The sequence below is a fragment of the Melanotaenia boesemani genome, chromosome 5 (assembly GCF_017639745.1).
Source record: "Melanotaenia boesemani isolate fMelBoe1 chromosome 5, fMelBoe1.pri, whole genome shotgun sequence".
NCBI lineage: Eukaryota > Metazoa > Chordata > Actinopteri > Atheriniformes > Melanotaeniidae > Melanotaenia > Melanotaenia boesemani.
This window is the reverse complement of record NC_055686.1, coordinates 39466340-39487013: the sequence shown is the minus strand read 5'-3', so window position 1 is coordinate 39487013 and position 20674 is coordinate 39466340. Positions and strand designations below refer to the sequence as shown.

The 20674-nt window shown below is 41.0% G+C and overlaps 1 protein-coding gene across 1 annotated transcript; it reads left to right on the top strand.

The window, feature by feature from the left end:
- Positions 1 to 7811: 7811 nt before the first annotated feature.
- LOC121639358 (serologically defined colon cancer antigen 8 homolog) lies at positions 7812 to 13304 on the top strand. The gene is made up of 13 exons (XM_041984529.1): positions 7812 to 7968; positions 8797 to 8949; positions 9071 to 9156; positions 9324 to 9437; positions 9547 to 9666; positions 10144 to 10227; positions 10475 to 10539; positions 10989 to 11189; positions 11282 to 11420; positions 11565 to 11717; positions 11882 to 12016; positions 12577 to 12693; positions 13158 to 13304. Exons 1-13 carry the CDS (start codon positions 7902 to 7904, stop codon positions 13302 to 13304), a joined length of 1581 nt encoding a protein of 526 aa, XP_041840463.1. The 5' UTR covers positions 7812 to 7901.
- The last annotated feature ends 7370 nt before the right edge of the window (positions 13305 to 20674 follow it).

Genomic DNA, 20674 nt, shown 5'->3' with positions numbered 1-20674 from the left:
TTTGGTTTTGGTGATCTGATTAATGAGTCTGAGGTCTGAGGTCATGTGCCATTCTGAAATGTCAGTTCCTGGTTTGGGGACAGGAAGAATAGGAGCGTTCCAGGGTGAGGAAGTAGGATAGATAACCTGTTTAGCTTTGAGATCAGCAATAAGGTCTCAATCCAGCCATAGCTTTTTCAGAAATGGGATATTGAGCTCGAAAGACAGGTCTGGGGGACTCATAGTCAAAAGTACAGGGGAAACCTGCATAGGTGTTCCCACATCACCAGGCCCCTCAGCCCACAGGAAGAGGGTAGAGTGGAGCAAAGAAAATCTTTATGTGGATGGTCAGTTTTTTCACGGCCATGCTGTCTGTCCAAAAGAAGAGTCTCAGGTGTAGCTTTGTCCTGAGTGAGGGAACAGATTTTGTACAGTGAAGTGGAGGAGAAAACAAAACCTGGGGCAGCTGAGTGTTCACCCAGTCAGAAGCATCTGAGGCCTGCTTACACATAGGGCCTAAATCTTTAGCAGGAATGAGCAGGACTGACTGCCAGAGTGACATGAGGTGCTGCAGAAGGAGACATTTCATAAAAGGATAACTGTTCAGGGGTTAAATCAATTAGAGCAGCCACACCTTGGGGGCCCAAAACAATGCCAGAGCCAGACAGGTCCCAGGTCCCCACAGCCTCATCTGTCCACTGTGATAATAATCAGTGCTGACGTCAGGGGGTCACAGGGGGGCCGTAGGGAGCGTGGTGATGGATCCAGGGGGACCATTGAGCATACAGGGTGAGCAGTGACTGTGGTGAAGGTGTGAGGTCATCCAAAAGAAGCCAATAAATACGTGCATGCTCAGTTTGCATGCTGGGTGCAGCAAGCAGGAGGGTGGAAAGAAGCCATTGTCCATGTGAGGCAGAATGAATGAGACCAGAGTTGCAGTCCACTATATTTCCATTAGGGAATCTGACAGTCACTCCATCTGGAGAACAAAGAATTTCTGCCTCAGCTTAATGAGGATGTCTCTGCCATCAGTGGGACCGGGCAGTGTGGAGAGGAAACATAGCGATGTTCAAAATTATATCCAGCTGCCTCGGTGGGAAGAGGAGCAGTTAGTGGCAGATGTTGAACAGTCCCAGAGAAGCCAGTGCCAAAGTATCAGTGGACAAAAGTTCAGGTGAGACAGAGGTTAAAGTGGACCATTTTGCCCCTGAATCTACCAAGCAAGTCACAAACTTTCCACCCACTTTGGCGGTCATCATGGGCTCTGCCTCCTCCCCCATGACTGGATAGGCTCCTTTGGGCACCCTATTCGCGGTCTTCCCCCTCCTGTTCCAGGAGGCGGTGCTGCAGAAGCATAGGGTGCCTGATGTGGGAGTGGCTGAAGGAAGGGACACTCCCTCTGCCAGTGTTCAGTCTGTCCACAACTGTAACAACCCTGACGCCCAGATCCACCCCTTCTCCGCCCACCCCGCCTAGTATAGCCCCCATTGGACCGTCCCTGAAAGCTACCCCGCCCTCTGGGAGGGCCAGAGTAGGTTGGATAATAGGACTGATGCGTAGTGGGGGAGGGGCCTGTGGAGCTACAGTCACCGGGGCCTGAAGTGGAGGGGTAGGGGGCGTGGCTACCATCTGTTTTTTAGCTTCTTTGGTTTTTGTCCTTATTAACTTCCTCTCTAAGTTTAGCAAGCTGTAGTTTAAACACTGTGACTTCCATGTCTTCTTTCTGATTTGCTGTTCCTTCTGCTTTTTGTCATACTGATTAAGATGATGCTTAGCAAACATGCAATAACGCTCAAAAGCTTCTGAAGGAAAAGGTCAGGCTGGTCCCCTAATTTGTCCTTACCCTCAATAGGGAGGCCAGACTCAAACGCCTGCTTAAACCTCACTACGGCTGGGGTGATGCCCCACCCTGTCAGTGTATGTAGTAATGCATCTCAGTACATAGTCCTCTGGTGTCTCTTTGTCATCTCTCTGGAAAGTCATTTTAGCTACATCACCCGCAGGAGGGGGAAATGTTCTGTCAAGTGCAGCTGACCATGCAGTAGCATAAGGTCCCAAAGGGGTGTCATTAGGATGAGTAAAAGTTCCTGCCAAGTAATCAAGTTCTCTAAGAGTCAGAGTGAAGTACAAGAGGCAACCATCCCTCGCACATCTCCCAGAGCCAATTGAGTCCCTGCGGTAAGAGAAATCATTTTGTTCCACCACATCAATCCCCCAGAAGTAGAGCAGGTAACTTAGAAGTAAGAGAATGCATATCAGTCAAGAATAAGGCTTGTAAACTGAACCTCCAGCTTGATGTTGCATCGCATCAGAGGAAAATTTCCTCCAAGTCGCTGTGGCATATTCTGAAAGTATGGTGGGACCACTTGTGGGTCAGTGGAAAGAGAGCTCTGCGTTCCACTGAAGAACTGTTTTGTGCTTTTAAAGTGATCAAGTCAGAAGTGGCCATGCTGGCAGAGGGAGCGGGGTCCCGAGAAGGATGCCACGAAGAAGTGGAGTCATGAGTGACCTGTTGATGGTTCTGTCTGAAATCCTCCATCTGCTGCAAAAGGGGTTTGTGCTGGCATTTACTGGAGTGGCATCAAAACTCCTGCCACTGTCATAGAAAATGTTCCATCTGAACCAGAAAGTGGTTCAGTCTGGGAGCAAGACGTGTGCTCAGTCTCCTGAGGTCGGTCTTTAAGCTGACTAGTAACATTACTTTGCTAGAACTGTCCCTCTCATCCTGCTCCATTGGTGTCGAATGGAGAAGTCCTGCAGGACTAAGTGATGGATACAAGCTGGTATAGAAGTTAAAGACTCTTCCAGCCTCCTCACAATCCAAAAATCCTCCCTTTACAGTAAGGATTGGCGCCTGAAGAGCAGGGCTTGGAGAGGTCTGATAAGGAGGTGGACCAGGGCGGGAGGGAGAAAAGCTCACTCCCCGTGTCTGCTACGCTGGTGTCGCTGGAGTGCATACAATGCCGTTGTAATAATATATATATGATAATAAAAGCTCTCCAATTCTCGGCTTCTTCAAATTTTTTCTTCTTCTTATCCTTAGTAATCCTACTCGCGTTTTCCATTCTTTCTTAACAACCTCCTTAGCTCCTTCTGCCTGAGATCTGCACATTTTAACCATGTCAGTACCTTCGAGGATCAGGGTTTTCCACATTCACCTGGCTTGTCTGCATTCTAGTCACACAATCTGACCAAAAAGAATCAAACTCCTTTTCTTTGCCTGCAATGCCTGACTGGGCTTGGTTTTTTACACAGTTAAAAAGTTATCCTTCTTGCCCTCCGCAGGAGGGACTTGCTCTTCTGAAATAGACATTTTTTAAAATATGGACTCTGATGTATGTGAATGGATCGTGTCCCCGAGTTTGCTACCTTCACACCACCTGCGAGATCACAGATCAACCTACTTCACCAGACCACTGGCTTACAGTATGTTAACACTGCCAGGTTTCCACCAGTGCGATGCTTCAGTCAAAATGTTCACTCAGCGTCTGGTGTGATATTCACAAAACCCGGTTTTAATTCTCCATACAATAGAAGTCAACAATCAATACAGTTTTCCCCCAGAGCAGAAAAATATATCCAGTAAGGTATTCCGTCTCAATCTCTACTGTCCAAATTAAATCAAGACAGCGAGAGTTTTTTTTTTTTTTTTTTTTTTTGTTTTTTTCCAAACCACTCAAAGCTCTGTGTTTAAAAGCCTCCCCACAATATAATTCCCCCACAATGCAAAAGTTCTCAAAACGCTCACAATGCAAAAATATCACAATGCCACATGCAAAATCAGCATAGCAAAATCAATGAAGCTCTGAATACACTCACAATACAGAAATATCACAATGCTGTATGCAAAATACCATAGGAAAATCACTGAAGCTCTGAATATACTCACAATGCAGAAATGTCACAATACAGCATGCAAAATTACCAAGGCTTCTCAAAATGCTTCTGAAAACACTCACACCCAATGCAAAACTATCACAGTGCTTTGCAAAATCACCTCCTTCTCAAGCTGCCACTGTCCTGTTCTAGAATAGGACAGTGGAGTAAGATTGAGGGTCAATCCCACAGGTTATTATCTTCTGTTGCTCTATGTTCTGTGTATAAAGCCACTCAGTTTTCTCTACACACAATTTATATATATATATTTATTTTCTTCCCCACAATTATTATTTTATTTATATATTTATATTTATATTTATATTTATTAATTATTATTCATAAAACATTAGACAAACATAAAACATACAACAGGGGACTGTACCACAAAACTAGAAAGGGACTGGAACCCTTTTCACTTATAGGGGACTAAACCCCGCTTACTTGTAGGGGACTGGCACCCCTACCTTTAAAGGGACTGAAACCCTTTTTACTTTTAGGGAACTGGCACCCCAACCTTTAAAGGGACTAAAACCCTTTTTACTTTTAGGAGACTGGCACTCCAACCTTTAAAAGGGACTGAAACCCTTTTTACTTTTAGGGGACTGGCACCCCAACCTTTAAAGGGACTGAAACCCTTATTGCCATATAATGAATTGCTTTCCTACAGACTGGCTTTTTACTCACCAGAGTGAGGGTTCAGGATGTCTAATAAATTTGGTTAAAATCAATCTGCAGTATTCAGTACATTAAGTACAATAGGTTACTGCTTACCTTTTTTGTAGTGGGCCCAGACTCAGACAATCCGAATCTTGCTCTGGATACTCTCCGTTGCCGTTCTTAATGGATCACGTCGTGGGTCACCAATTGAAGTTTTTAAATTGTTGGTTTTAAAATATTTGTTCACCACCTGTAAATAAATCATCAGAAGGAAGAGTGTTCAAAAATCCACATTTTTTAAAAGAAGGCAAAAACACCAGAGATTGAGTAGAATTGACAATTCTTTGTTGAACCAGTAATAAGGAGCAATACATATCTCTTAAGAGGAGGTCCGTTAGCTTAGCTTCTGGTCCACTAATACACGAAGTGTCGGGAACCTTCAGTTCAGCCAAAAGACCCGCCTACCTAAGTTATCCTCTTCATTTATACTGATACAGTGCATTGTGGCTATGTGCGTGCATGTGGTGCGCATTCATATGAATGTGTATTTTGCAAGGTGGTCCCTCCTTCTTCCGGGAATTTGATTCCTCCAGGTCCTCCTTCTTGGGGTACGTCAGAGCTGCAAGGAAAGAAGATGCTTCGCTCTGCCCTGTTATCTGTCTGCCTTTCTGTGCTGACTCCCTTTTCCCTGTTCCCACAGTTTTATACAAAGGCTGTTCTTTAATAATTTTTCTGAGTTACTGGGAAATTCTGCTCTGCTTGGAGTGAGTAGATAAGTAAGGGATACAACAATATTCACAACAACTCCTTGCTGGACACCCAGAACAGTTTCAAGGTCCCTTGCTATTTTCCCAGTATTGAACTCAGTAACTCTGTATGAGTTTGTGTCCTGTTTGTGAATGCACTGTCTGTAAGCTGTGTTGTTAGTTAAGCTGTCTGACCTCAGCAACACTATAATAATGTAGCTCTTATTAATTAAAAGCAGAGCCTAATGAATGCCACTAGAATCTAAGGATAAAATGTAAATGAGTAAATGAACAATATGTTTAAATGAGTAAATGAATAATAAATGAGTAAGTGAATGAGAATGCTTATAAAATATTTGCAACAGGTCACAGAGCTTCCATCTCTCTCTCTATACATATATATATGTAGCCTGGAATTTTTCCGAGAGGTCACATGGAAAGGGGGCTCCTGATGGAGTGGGTGGCGCGCTTAAGTGTGATTCCTCCAACAGTTTACCCTGTGGTTGGAATCAGTAACACACAGCAAGTGCTCTCCTTTTCACCTGGCGAGATACTTTACCGACGTCTTAGCTGCTTTTGCCTGTACCCAGATATGTGCCCCTGCTTTCAGCCAAAGAAACTGCAAGTCACTGCGTTTAAGGCTGGTGTGGAGCAGCAAAGTGCCACTCACCAAGATTTGGTGAGTAGTGACAAACCAACCAACCAAGAACCAGCCCCCTTGTTGAATCAGAAGCAGACACCAGTTCTGATGATGACACCAGCTGCACTGTGGGAAAGTTTGTCATTGTCAACTATGATAACAGGCCATACGTGGGCAAGATTACTAAGATATGTCACGAAAAAGTAGAAATTAATTGCATGAAACAAGTTGGTAACAAGAACAGGACTGCATATTTTACAGCTGCAATCAAGTTGTATGCACAATATCTGAGCCAGAACCATTTCACAGATATACCAAACTCTCAAAGACTGACTGGATGAAATTTATTATGGTCTAAAGACTTTTAGCTTTTTAGTTTCTAGTTCTAAACTACAAAAGATACTGTATATCAAATGTCATGATTGGAATATTAATGTATACATTGTAATCTTAACTGTTATGTAAAAAAACTGATACTATGAATGTTTGTGAATCTCTTTAATGCAGTTTAGAACATTAATTTGGTAGCAACAAAGGTGCTACTGTTATTACTCATTCACACACAGATTTTTAAAATGTTCATTCATGATAACGTTCATGCCGACATACTCTTCAGTTTCTTCACATTTCTGTGTTTTTTCTAAGTGTGTTTATCATTTTTGTCAGGCTTTAAAAATATTAACATAAACAATATATTAACTTTCAACTTATTTTCAGATGTAATTTCTTTACTGTTACTGAATAAACAATGTTAGGTGGAGTTTATATTAAACCATTAAGGTTATGTGAATGCTGTTATTATTCTATATGTGAAGTTCATCTGTAACCTGCTTTCTCAATTGTTTTGTTTGTTGTTAAATATATATACTACACTTTTGCATTGACTTATTGTGGTGTGGTGCAGCTTATCATATGGCGTGATACTCATGTCATTTAGTGTGACATTCACAATTGTGGCGAAAAACAGCTATGTTAGTGGTAATTCATGAAAATACCAATAGAACACAAGGAAAATAGAATCAGCAAGAGTCTGAAGCAATTTCTTGCAGTTGCCACAAGGTTTAAGAAAATTAATCTAAAATATTTGAAAGATTGAGGAGCGGTGTCCTCCTTTGCATGATAATTTAGAAAAATAAACCAAAATATACTACATTTTCCACAATGAAATGTTAAATATTAAAGAAGTCATGATTTAAAATGTTTGATGAAGTGACTAAGAAAATAAATAAATATCCCATTTTCAATTTATACAAAACAGCTTTCATGTCACACCATTTGACAATTTAAGGCACTCATGCAGCAAATTGATGAAAAAATACATATTTCAACACAAAATCTAAAAAAAACATATATATATGGAAAGTTTAGAGTCACAGCAACACAAAAACATAGTTTTTGGAGATAATAACACAGTTTTTAGGAAAAAAAACTTTTTTGGCTTATATGTCAATGAGCCAAAAAAAAGTTTTTTTTTCTAAAAACTGTGTTATTATCTCCAAAAACATATATATATATGTATATATATATATATATATATATATATATATATATATATATATATATATATATATACATATATATATATATACATATATATATATATATGACAGCGCGGGCTCCGTCCAGGATATATATAATTCTTCACATTTATAAATCTCATTACAGTTTTAATGAGGTAAACGAGTGTGGCGTGAAGAAATCGATATTTTCTATCCCTTATTATTGAGTTGACGGAAGTAAGAGCGTCAGCTGGTGGGGGTTTCGTTTGGTCATTCTCCATACCCGCTGGACTCACAGGAGGGGCGGTGATGTCGACAAACTATCATAAACGAGAACACCGCTATCGGGGCAAGCTGGTTTAGTAAAACGAACTTCGTTGTTGATGGACGTCATCAAGGCGTCATGACGTACTGAATATGATGGCCGTTGTTGTGCTTGTTGTACAAAGCTTAGCATGATTTACAAGCGTTTCATTATGATTTAACAATGATTGTATTTCAATGAAACCGCTGGACTCAGACGAAGAAGAAGCAGAGCCACTGGGCGCTAAGGAAACGGAGCAGAGGCGTAAGTGAGCGATTGGTGATGCTACATTTGCTAACTTTGCTTGCGTGAACATCTATGGGAAAAGGCGTGTAACGGTTAAGTACCGCTCTGCGTAAACCTACTTTACCTCAGTTGGGTGGCTGAAAAGGTAATGCCCAATGCTAGCAGAGCCTGTTACAACTACTACTAACATAATGTTGTTAAATGAGTTTTAAGTCATCTGTTGCTGTTAAAAGTTCAGTCCAACAGGTGAATATAGATTTTGTTTGAATTGACACACACACACACACACACACACACACACACACACACACACACACACAATAAAATATTATAATTAGTTGAAAACAGGAATTTTTGAAAGTGGAATTTGTTGAGAACAACAAAAGAATGATCAATGGAAATTAAAGTCATAAACCCATGGAGGTCTGGATTCAGACTAATTCTCAAAATAAAAGTAGAAGGATCAGACACTGTCTCTGAAAATTCCTCAAGACCATTCAAAATTAGGTTCTGTAGTATGTGTGTGTGGCCTCCATGTGCTTGAATGCACTCCCTACAACATCTGGCACGCTTCTGATGAGATGACCGATGTTTCACTGACAGTGGTGTGACGTGGAGATGGTGGATGGAAGGATACAGCAAGCTAGTTCATAGCAATGCCTTTGTCATGCAGCAACTACTGACACACTCCAGCCACATGAGGCTGAGTATTGTCATGCATGAAAAGAAATTCATTCTCCCCCTGCAGCAGCATATGGTCTGACACCCCTGCACTGCCACCAGCTGAATAGCCACTAGCATGTAGATAATGTACTGTATGACACTGGCTGTGTATACTGATTATAGAGCGGGCCAGTCACCGCATCCCGCAGCTGAGCAACCCTGTGGAGCAGCTGAACCCTGAAGATGGGGAAGACAGAGGCAGTAATGGCAGCCTCCTCATGGTGGTGGCTGAAGAAGACAAGACTGTGTGGAGTCAGAAGAGACAGAGTGAAGCAGGTAACTTAGTAATCTATTCTAACATGACTTGTACTCAATGATGTACATCCAGTTCACAAAGTTGTAATGAAACTTTTCTTGTTTGTGTATCCATGTATTTTTCTGTCTTTTGGTGTTCTAGTTAATCAGCTTAAGAGCCTTCTGCAGAAGCAATGCAGAGAGATCCCCACTCCTCTGTCTCCATCAGAGAAACCATCTCCGTCCAAGGTAGAGTGCAGCTTTGCATGGTTAAACATCTGATTGAATTAAATGAGACAGGTTATGTTATTAATAAATGTATTAATAAACAGTCCATCTTTTCCACGATACAAGTACTTTACACACTGTTTTGTTGTGTTTGCCTGATTTTGTGTTTGTCTCTCTTCTCTCTTTAGAGAGTGCAGCAGGAAGTCAGATCAAGTTTTTCTACATTTCAGGATTTTGTCCCAATGACTCATAACCAGTCAGAGTACATCCAACACCTTGAAGCTGAGGTCAAGTTCTGCAAGGTTTGTACACAAATATATACTTGTATTAGTGTTATTAGTTTTTTTTTAAATATTGCCCAGCGTTTTTTTTTAATAGTTCTGTTTGGTTTATGTTTTTCTGCATATTTAGGAAGAGCTGCAGGACCTGAAACAGCGAATCAGAGTGGTGGTGGTAGAGAATGAAAAACTGCACTCTGAGCTCAGATCCAAAGATGAATCTCTAAACAATTACACAATTCCAAACTCCACGGTAATCTGTCCGATAACGAGTGTTTTGGAAAATCTGTTACAGATGTGTGTTCTTATCACAGTATGAGGGCAAATGTTGATCATTACAATCATCCAAATAAATGATCATATGATTGAGATTTTTTTTATTTATGTTTTGTATTTTGTCCCCCAGTCCTTTTATTTAGTTTAAATGTATACATTTTCATAGTTTTATTAATAAATATTATCTCCAAGGAGGTTTGCTGACATTAAACCTAGCATTCAGCTTTGGGGACAATGGATATAAATTAACCTTGGGTTATATAATTTGTGAAATGTTTATTAACTTGAATTGTCCTAAAAACTGAATGCATTGCAAAATTATGACTATATATGTGCTGCAAACACAAACTGTAAACACGCGTGTTGCCAGACTTAGTCAGGGGACAACCTTGGCATTTCTCAAATTTATTATGATCAGGAAATGACTCATGATGTTTTCTGGTTGTTTCTTCAGGTGAATGAAACCAGTCACAAACTCTCCATTACAGAGCTTAGTGGGCTTCAGAGGGCAGAACATAGCACATGGAAGAATGAACTAGTAAGAATGATGAATCTGTCTTTACTCTTTTTAGTAGTTATTGCTTAGTTCCATCTTTCCAACTGATGTGATTCTCATATCTTTCACCATTCAACTGATTTACTGTATTACATTAAGTACATAAAGTCATAGATTGTATTTCCAAATTGTGCAACTATTTGCTAGTGTACCCCACTGAAACATTCAGGATTATAAACAGGAAAACATTTCTTTGGTATATTTAATATATCACCCTTCTGTTCCTTAGGAACAGTTAAAAGGGATCTACCAGGCCCAGGTTGAGAGCTTGGAGAGTCAGATCATCTCTCTCAGGTTAGTGAAATACTCTGACTGAGTGGTTTTTAAACTTTTTGAGCTACAAGCCCCGAGATAACATACACATTGGTGTTCGCAATCAACAAGCTTCTCTCACCAAGATAATACATATTTTCAATATTGTATCAGTAATAATTTAGTTGTTTATGCATTATTGCGTTAAAAAATACATGTTAATTCCACAGATTAATCTCTTCGCATTAACTTTTTAATTATGACAGCCCTAATAAAAATTCCAAATTTGTTTAATAAATGTAGGCTATATTTTTTGACAATAATTTGGCGACCCCCTGAAATTACCTTGGGACCCTGAGTTTGGGAAAGGCTGCTCTTACTGCATACCCTAACTGGTATCAGGAGAACAATACTCTTAATTTTCCTCCCAGTTTGGTCCCTTTTCTGTTGCTGTTTCATTTTTTTTCTTTTTTTTTTGCTTCTGTCAATAGAAAAGATCTGTCAGTTAGTCAGAAGGAGTGCGAGGAGGTAAAGGTTCATCTGAGACACAAGGAGAAGCAAGCTGCTGATGCGCTGAAGACTGCTGGAGCTCCCCATGTGGCTGGATTGTGTCTGAAATGTGCGCAGCATGAGGCTGTGTTAGCTCGGACACACACAAATCTGCATGTCCAAGCAATTGACAGACTCACAAAGTAAGTAGTAACACACATATACTGTATGTACTGCAAATCAGTCACAAATTAGCAACAACATAACAGTGTGTATGATTTTTTTATTTTTAAAGGGAGCGTGATGAATTAGAGGTGGCACTCCGTGCCATGCAGGCGAGTCAGCAAGAGGCACAACAGAGAGAGTGGTCAGCCTGTCTCCGGGTCAAACAGGCTGTGGAGATGGCAGAAGAAGCTAATTTGAATAAAGCTAGGGTCAGAGAAACTGCAAATCTGCAGATTTACGTATTTGTGCTGCTTGTTATATTTTCCTAAAAAAAAAACTTAAGTTGTCTATAAAAATTGTTTGCTCCACCTGGAATTGCAGCTGATAACCCCTTTGTGTCGGTTTGCATGCAGGTGGAGATGCAGTGTGAGCTTTTATCCAGAGAGCTGGTGCGGCAGAGGGAACAGCTGGAGCAAGAAGCACAGGCTTTGCAGGAGAGATTGGCAGGGGCTAGAAAAGAGGGTCGAGCTGAAGGGCTCAAACAAAAAGAAGAGCTAGCACAAACGGTGAATCTTGATTGCTAATTTTTGTTTGTATACAGAATTAAAATGAAAGTATCACTTTAACTTTTTTTTTTTTGCAGTATAATTTCTTGTACTGGGATCTCAGTGAAATTGAAGTTATATTTCCATTTAAAAGATTTTTGAGTGTTTCTTTGTGTTTGAGATAGGTGTCCAGCCTCTCCCAGCGCATAGCTGAGTTGGAAGGACAGCTAGATCGAGCTGTCAGAGACAAGAGTTCACTGACCAAACAACTAGAAGACACTCTCGACAAACTTACCAGTCAGGAGCAAGAAAACATGAAGGTACAGTCAGAACTTTATGGAAGAAAATCTTGATTTTATTGTTATTCCTTTTTTTTTAAAGCTTACATTATCTGTAGTCAGCATTGAACCTTTTGGAATTGCTCCAGTGCTTAAACAAAAATATAGTTCTACCTTTATCAGAGGTGATTAAGAAAAAAAATTATGCCCAGGTTGAGTCTGTATTGTCTACTTGTAATACTTGTATAATTCCACTAGATGGCAGCAAAAGATTAACTGATTTAGTATTAATTTTTGCTGCACAGAAAATTACAATAACTTAGTTTAATTTGAAGATGCCCAATCAGATTTTTAGCCAATTTTTGATTTTTTTTATATTAGTCTAATTTTCAGAGGTGAGTGATTCTGACCAAACAGACATAAATATGTAAAACTTCTCTATTATTTTTCTGGATTTAGATTAAACATTTTAAGGTAAAAAAAACATGGTAGTATAATAAAAAAGTAGTTTAGAAATTAGCTACTGATTAAGCTGTGGACTTGGGATTGATGTTTGTTAACCAAAGGACCAGCTGTTTTTAATCACTTCTTTTCATCTCCAGGTATGTGTGGATCTGCAACATCAGTTCAGTCAGGCCAAACTGAAGAAGGGTGAGGCAGAGAGAGAGCTCAGAGAGCTCAACATTAAGACCAGCAGACAGATGGAAAAAGCTGCTCTGGTATGTATGTCTGCATTCAACCCAAAGCCTTACTTAATTATCCAGATCTGTTTTTAAATCAGCTACAGATCATTTGGCCTAGTTGATGTTTTATGAAGGAGTCACTGTATCTTTTTTAAGTAGCTATACTGAGACATGGCAAGGAAAAGTAAACAAATACTCAAATGGTATATCCAAATGTATCTCAAATTCTTTGTTGACTTGTTTAAACTATTAATCTTAAGAAAAAAAAAGTACTTTATTGAAGATATTTACAGCTTTAATATTTTGGAAATAATTTTTAACCAAACAGAATCTTTTTATTTTTTTTCACAACATCAAACAAAAAAAATCACACTCAGTCTTCACATTTTGTCATTGATATCTTGGTTTAATGCTCTTATTTGTTTGGGGGCACAAGGTGGGTTGTTTTGGAAGATTTCCTCACCTCCGCTATCTTCTCTTCTTCCATCTCTGCGGGACAGGAAGAGGAAAGGCTGAGCTCAGAGCTGGTTGGCTGTCGGCAGCATCTGGAGGTGGTCCAAAAGGATTTGAGCCAATGGCAAGGCGAAGCCCTGAGCCTAACAGAACAGCTGGCAAATGCCCAGCGCCAACTGCACCTCACCAGGTAGTACCTAATCCTATTATACATGCCACCACACTCACACACACGCAAATGCACACAACACTCCCCTCTGCCCAGCTCCTGCCCAGCTCAGCCCAGTCCAGTCCAGTTTAGACCAGCACACCAACTGTACCGCACCAGGTAACATCTAATCCTATTATAAAAACCACACACACATAAACACACATGCGTGCCGCTGTGCCATGGTCCCTACCAACTGGACCTCACTAGGTCACCTCTAATCCTGTTAAGCATGCCACAACATAATGCAATACACACTCTCACACACAAGCACACTGCCCAGTCTGTGCCACCAGGCCAGTGCCCAGCCCAGTAACATCTCCAGCAGAGCCAAAATGGCGCCTGAGCCTTTCTTCTGTCCCTGGCGCGCACATACACATAGACACACATAAACACAACAGCGCGGCTGATGGTCACTGGACAGGCTGGCCTTGATGCCACCTGCCAGCACCCTGCACCCGTCCTCACAGCGGGCGCTACCGGCTTCCATCTATCTTGTGTCTTTTCTCTTTCTGTCTATTTCTGCAGCATCCTATCTCATTTTTTTCCTACCTGCCCTCCACTGTTCCCTCTCTTTCTCTGGTATTATTTATGATTTTCACACCCGTTTATCCAGTATGCTATTTGGGTGTCCTTCCTCACCATCCTCTATATCTAATACAACTGCTATCCTGTTATTTTCCATCTGCTAACCTCTTCCTTTGCTTTCCTCCTACATTCCTCTCTTCTCCTTTCTTTCCCTCTGTCTCTCGTGTCATCCACTGGCTGCTGTTCCCCTCCTCACCATTCTCTGCCAAGGCCGTGCCAGTCCATGCCAGCCGCTCAGGGCACTCTCTCACCCCCGCTGCCCACAGCCGAGGTGTTTGAGATGGGCACAGATGTGGTGGCAGTGCCCTGTGGTGCTGGAGGCTGTGGGATGCAAGTTTGTGTAATATGTGTGTGCTTATGTGTCTGTCAACCTGGCAATATATATATGTGTGTGTGCGTGTCCGCTGCTGCTTCTGGCTCTGATCTGTGTTTAAGTGTGTTTTTTGTCAGCTGGCCAGCGCTTACACACCGGCTGCATGGCGGGCTGTCGTGTGTTTAAATGATGAGGTGATGGGTGGGTGTGTATGTGTGTATTTTGCAGCCAGCTGTGGAAAATGACATGCATATTAATGTGGCAACATGATGACTTTGACCCATGTTGGAGGAGCCACCAGAGTGAACCATTTTACTGTGTGTGTAATTTAGAGAATTTAGAGTTTATCTGTTCTTAGATGCATACTAGATGTTTGACATGTTGAGCTGGTTGAGGACGCAGCCATTTGGAATCAGTGGTCTTTGGTCATGACGACTACAAGTTTCTTTAGATACAGTTTATTTATAGATATTTCTTTACCTTCAGAATTAGAAATCTACCACAGGCCTAGGGTTGCACCGATCCACCTTTTTCCTTCCAATACCAAAACTGATATGAGAGGTTTAGTATCAGCCAATACCAATCTGTTACGATATAGAATAGCAGCGCTGAATTACCTAACAAACTACTATGTCTCATTGTGTGGAAAAGACTGGGATCAGTCTTTTGTGCAAGGCAAAATCAAACTTGATTTAAAAATTCTTCCCAAATTTTTAAAACAAATGAACTGATATAAATGTGCTGAATTACTTATTTAACAACTGTGCACCAGTGCAGTAATCTTAAATCAACTAACAATCTTAAATAAAATTCACAAGCTTGGTCAAACATGTCAAATATCACAAAACTTCTCCTGGTTCAGTCTGTGCAATTATTATAACACCCAAAGTAAAATAAAGTGCTAAAACTGAGAAAAAAACACAATAGCTTGACTACCTTGGTCAAAAAACATATAAAAATAAAAAGGAACAAAACCTCTTTGAAATGGTTTCTCGGGGCAATCCAGTGTAACATAAATAATAAAACTGAAATAGAGAAAAAAAAGCTTGGTTGCTATTGCTATTCAAAATAAACAGAAATCAGCTCTTTACAATGGTTTAGTGCAATTGTGCAAATAAAACGAAAAACCCACTTCAAAAGCTTCTGAGTAAAACAATAGCTTCACTAGCTAGGTGAAAGAAAAATCAGACACTAATTACACTGAATAGATTTGTGCTTATGGATTGGGCCCATTGTCTAGAATTTTCTTCAATGGTACCGATACCAGTATCAGATTGGTGTATTCCTACATGGGCCTTGATGCATAACGATGTAACCCAAAATATAACTTAGGCTAAGTACATGGTTTCCATGTCTGCCTGTGCAAACTGATTGAGACTCTTGATGTTTACTTGTACTATCTTCTGGGCCAGCTCTGCCAAAGTGTCCCATTTATGTACATGTAATTAATTTACAGTAAAATGTAGAGGTGTGTATGTTTTACTGTTGCCTCTGGCCCAAGTTGTCATTGTAATTAGAACTGGTTCTCAATGGACCTTCCTGGTTAAATAAAGGCTAAATAAAAATGTTAATTAAAAAAAAGGAAATCATAGGATTCCTCAACAATGTAACTGAATAAATGTATCTATTAATTTATTATATAATGAACAAATCTAAATATTTTAGATAGATTATTCTATAAAATATTTTTTTTAATTTATTTCTTGTGTTATTTATTAAAAATAATTATAATGAAATATCTACAAGTTTACCTTTGTTTACTTATGTCATGGTAGTTTTTATGGGTTTACAAAGGGGGTCCCCGGCCAGAAGCTACTGTCCTAATCCCTTGTTTAAACAGGCTCAATAGATGTTTCCAAAGAGAAATTTCAGATATAACAGAAGACAAAATTCATCATTATTTACAAGGTTGTTTTTTAAAACTATTTACATTTACAAGTAATAATTAACTATCTGTCTATATACAAAGTCTCACTGCTTCCATGAACCACAAAAGTCTCACAGCAACACAGAGGCACAGCTGTTCTTAAACATGGAGTTGTGGGTATAGTGGATTTATGTCCTCAACCCCACATAGAAATGAGGTTTTTGTGCTGATATCTTTCAGATATCTTTTTCTGTGTGTTTGTCCCTATAAAAATATAAAGACTCATAGACGCATAAGCGGCATGTGCACAATCTCTGACCCTCCCCAGGCCACCACTGTTTTTTTTTCTACACTTTTCTTGTTTTTCCATTTTATTTATATTTTTTTTCTCCAGTTGTCATTCTCTGCTGTGGTTTGCTTTTGTTATTCCAAAGCAAAATAAATAAACTTCAAATGGCCATCTCTCTTTTCTCTCCCTTCCTTCCCTTTCTGTCTGTCATCTGGGGCCTTTGGGGGTTCTGTAGGGCTACGTCGGCTTTATTTGTTGCCATGCCCTCTCTTGTTTACTACAAGGCATACATGGGCCTTTTTAGCTTAAGCGAGCTACTTTGTGTAGAGTTTGTTTGTGTGAAAGAGAGAGTAAGAGAAGAGTGTGAGATCCACTGTGCTGAAGCTAGAAGCATTTGTACGACCAGCCTTCGAAGGCAGCTCTTTGATTTTTCTCTTTGCAACTTGCTAGCTCTTCTCTGTCATGCTTTCCTTCACTCATGGCCTAAATGATCACAGCTCGCCTTCAAACGAGACACGAAACTCAGACATCCGTTTGATTTTTGACAGCTCTACCTTCCCTTCCTGATAAACACTTACCGTTCTTATTGTGAAACACACACTCACGTACACATTTGTTTGTCCAACTGTATTTCGGTAAACATGCACATCAATCGAACCCACATGTCTGTTCACACAGACACAAATACAGGCACTAACACACACAGATGCAGGCACGCATCCGGGGGTCCCATGGCGGCTGGTGCGCTGCGCTGTGCTCCAGGATTGGATCATCAGCCAGCTGTGAGTTGGACAGCCCAGGATCTGTCCTAATCCCGCCACTCTGTTCACATCGCCTCACATATACATACACACCCACTCCAGTCCCGGCCCCAGCCCAGCAGAGGGCTTTACTAAGTTTGTTTTGTTTGTTTGCTCCCTTCTTTCTTCACTTTCTTTCATTTCTTCTTTTCCTATCTCCATCCGGCCTCATCTCTCCCCATGCTGTGTTCATGCATCCTGAAGGCCACAGAGAAAAGTGCCCAGTATAACTTTCGCTTCAACACATGCCAGATTGCAGTGAGAGGTTAGATGTGTGTTTGCATGTGTTAGTGTATCCACGGTTAGCTGAGACCTGTGTGCCTGCTTTCTGCTTTGTGTTGGGCATGAGTCGAATGTGTGCGAGGCCCCAAATCTTCAACCAGTTTTTGTTATCCCCATGAAATCAGGCATCCATGTTCATGAGGGTGAATGCCCAGAGATGTAGATGGACCTGGAGTTGAAACGGCTTTAGTGAATAACTACTTGGTGTCATTTTCTCACCTAGAACTACTGATTATGGATTCCCTGAGAAAGAAAATGTCAGTGCATGTTGATTCACATAATCTGATTTAAAACTGGATGTGATGAACAGTTGAAAAAGTAAAAAAACAAAACAAACAAAAAAAAAAACCAGTAGTGAATCCACACATTTTCCACACATTGTTCAGAAAGGGAAGCTGTCAGAGTTGTCATGAGCGTTGCAGATGTCTGATATGGTGACTAAAAGACTTAGTAAACAGAAGTAGACCTGGGTTAAACTTGCTTTCACCAACACTCTGTTATCAAGTGAATATTATTGGAATGTTACAGCAAAATGCTCTTTCAGACCTAATAGTTCTAGGGACTCCCAGAGGGTAAAACTACACCTCACTGACACCCATCTGAGGCTTTTGTGTAGTATTGCAGTGCCTTAATAGCTGGCCTGAAGTCAGTTTACAAATAAAAATGGTCTTTTATATCCCCTGCTGCATAGTCAATCGCTACTTCATAGACATCACAGTCCCCCTATTTCCCTATTTCTGTCTTGTATTTGTTACCATTTTAAAGGGTAACATTTGCCTCGTTTCCACTGAGCTGCACTGTTTGGTTTGGTACAGTATGGTGCACTGTTTTAAGTGTTTCAGTTATAAAAGGAGCCCATATGTCTGAACTGAACCCTACCATTTCTGGGCCCCATTCAGTTGTAGGTTTATAGGAAAATGGTACATTACGTTTAGGGCAGGGCATCTGGTGTGACACAATGCAGTCTATTGATTTAAGGGCAGAAAAATATCACAATACTGGTTCATTTGTGTCACTTTACCGTTTACTCAATGTTGAAAAGATTATACGAAAATGACACAGGCAAACACCAGTACGGTCTTGTCGAGAGTTGTTTGGTGTGTCGCTTTCATTGTCATTGCACTAGTATGACACCACACGAAGCATTTGGACTAAATCCAGCCTGCTAGTGAGGGCAGAACTTGCTGCTTTGGAAACGCTCACTTGACTAGGCTGGCCCTACCTTATCGTACAAACCCAAACTGTACCACTCAGTAGAGACGGAGCTATCGAGAGACACTGTTTAGATAAACAAATTCTAACAAAACACACTAGTCCTCTTGCTGATGTAGCAGCTAAAAAAGCCTTCAGATACTTCAGTTGTTCAACATGAAATAAAAAACCAACTAAAAACACTGCTTCAAACAATTGAAAGAAGTATGATGATTCTGAAATGCAAGTGGAAAGCTGCCAGATGACTCAGGAAAAGACATCCTTTAGGAGCAGGCAAACTTCCTAGCATGCAAGACTTGACCCTTAAGAAATCTTGGGAGTGACAAGGTGTGGGTGGTTTAAATGGAGAAGGACAATATGAGGATACTTGACACTGTTCCTTTTAAATGAAAGAGGTCAGTTGAAGTGGCAGAAGCATGTGATCAAGATGCTTCTTTATGGAGATATTCATGACAACCTGGATAGGTGGCATCTCTTCCACTTTTGACATATTTTTTAGCAATAAGAGTAAGAGCAAGAAGAGCAAGGTTAAAGACTGATTATACTACTAGTTTTCAATTTTACTTTAGCTATTTGGATAATATTATTGTTTTGATGCTTTTTTAATGTGGCATGTCCACAGAGTTAATGAGTAAAGGATGTACAAACATGCCATAAATATAGTATAAAATGGTGTAAAAAATAGACATGTAAACAGACAACGCTATAAGGAGAGATGTGTACATTTCTGGTTTTTAAGGCTGCAATCTCCCTTATGCGACCCTGAAATCAGAAGACAGATCCTCTGAGGCAGTGAAGGAGACCGACAGACAAAGCTTGCCACCAACCGCTGCGACTCGCTTATGCAAAGTTTCCAGAACTCTATTAAACATGTCATGCTGCTGCTCTCTCTGTACCTCAACCCCATACTCATTTTTTTCTCCCTTCAGTTGTAAGTCGTGATAGCAAGGTCTGGAAAGGCGGTGAACAGAACTCTGTGTGTGCGAGGGCGGAGAAGTGTAAATGAGGAAGGTGAGGTAGCAGATGCCGCGTCCCGCCAGAGGCTTGCTTTGAGCAGGGAGTGAAATCTGGGCGCGACAAAACTGCTGCAAACCAACACGGCGGGAGGCACTTGTCCAATCACGGACCGGAATAAAAGGGCCGGGGCGCCACGCGGGCTGCAGTTGCTCAGGAGAGGTGGGGGCCATAATGAACCTTCAAGCGCTGCCAGTGAGAGCTCACGCACTTGAGCACAGCATCGCTCTTTCTACCTGGCATTAACTATGTCTAACCACTGTCAGCACACACATGCACTGTGTGTTTGCACACACACTTGAAGTTCCCTTGCTTGCTGATGTGTGTTGAATTTTTTTGCAAGTGTGCAGCTAGACGAGTTTGTGTACACGGCTTTGTGGGAATGCTATGTGTTGATACCTTTGGGCTACACCTGTGTCTGTGAAGTTTGATGTGTGTGTCTCTGTGTGACAGCAGCAGGCCATTGCCAGGTATGAGGCTTGCTGTGTATTTCTGTGTGTGTGTTTGTGTGTGCTTGTCTGGTCGGTGGCCATGTTGTTGGGTAGCAGATGGCACCATGGTTGGCAGGGGAGGGGCTGCTTAGCACAACTAATCAGACAGTTACGGATAGGGCAGCTGGGAGGGCCGTCGGCCAGCCGTGTGTGTGTGTGCATGCATGCATGTGTGTGTGTGTGTGTACCCCATAGTGCCATGATGTTGACAGTGGTGGGGTCCGTTGCCCCAGTGATGAGACCTTGCCGCATTCTCTCCTCGCTGTCGGAGTGCCCTCTCTGCCTCCTCACCTCCCTCTTTCCCTATTTCTTTCTTTGAGTCTGTTGAGTCCTTTTTTAGTCTTTTTATATCTTTCTTCTTCTTTAATTCTAAGCTGCCTCGTGTGGCTCTGACAGTCTGTTCTCTGCTGCATCTTTCTGTTTTGATGATTAACTTTATTTGTTCTTTTGTGGTCATTTAGCTTAAACTGTTAGTTCCGGCTGGGTACTCAGTTATGTGC

Coding starts and splice junctions, on each gene's coding strand:
- LOC121639358 (XM_041984529.1), top strand. CDS start 7,902: ATGAAACCGCTGGACTCAGACGAAGAAGAAGCAGAGCCACTGGGCGCT. Junction 9,667..10,143: donor ACACAATTCCAAACTCCACG/GTAATCTGTCCG, acceptor TTGTTTCTTCAG/GTGAATGAAACCAGTCACAA. Junction 11,190..11,281: donor GCAATTGACAGACTCACAAA/GTAAGTAGTAAC, acceptor TTATTTTTAAAG/GGAGCGTGATGAATTAGAGG.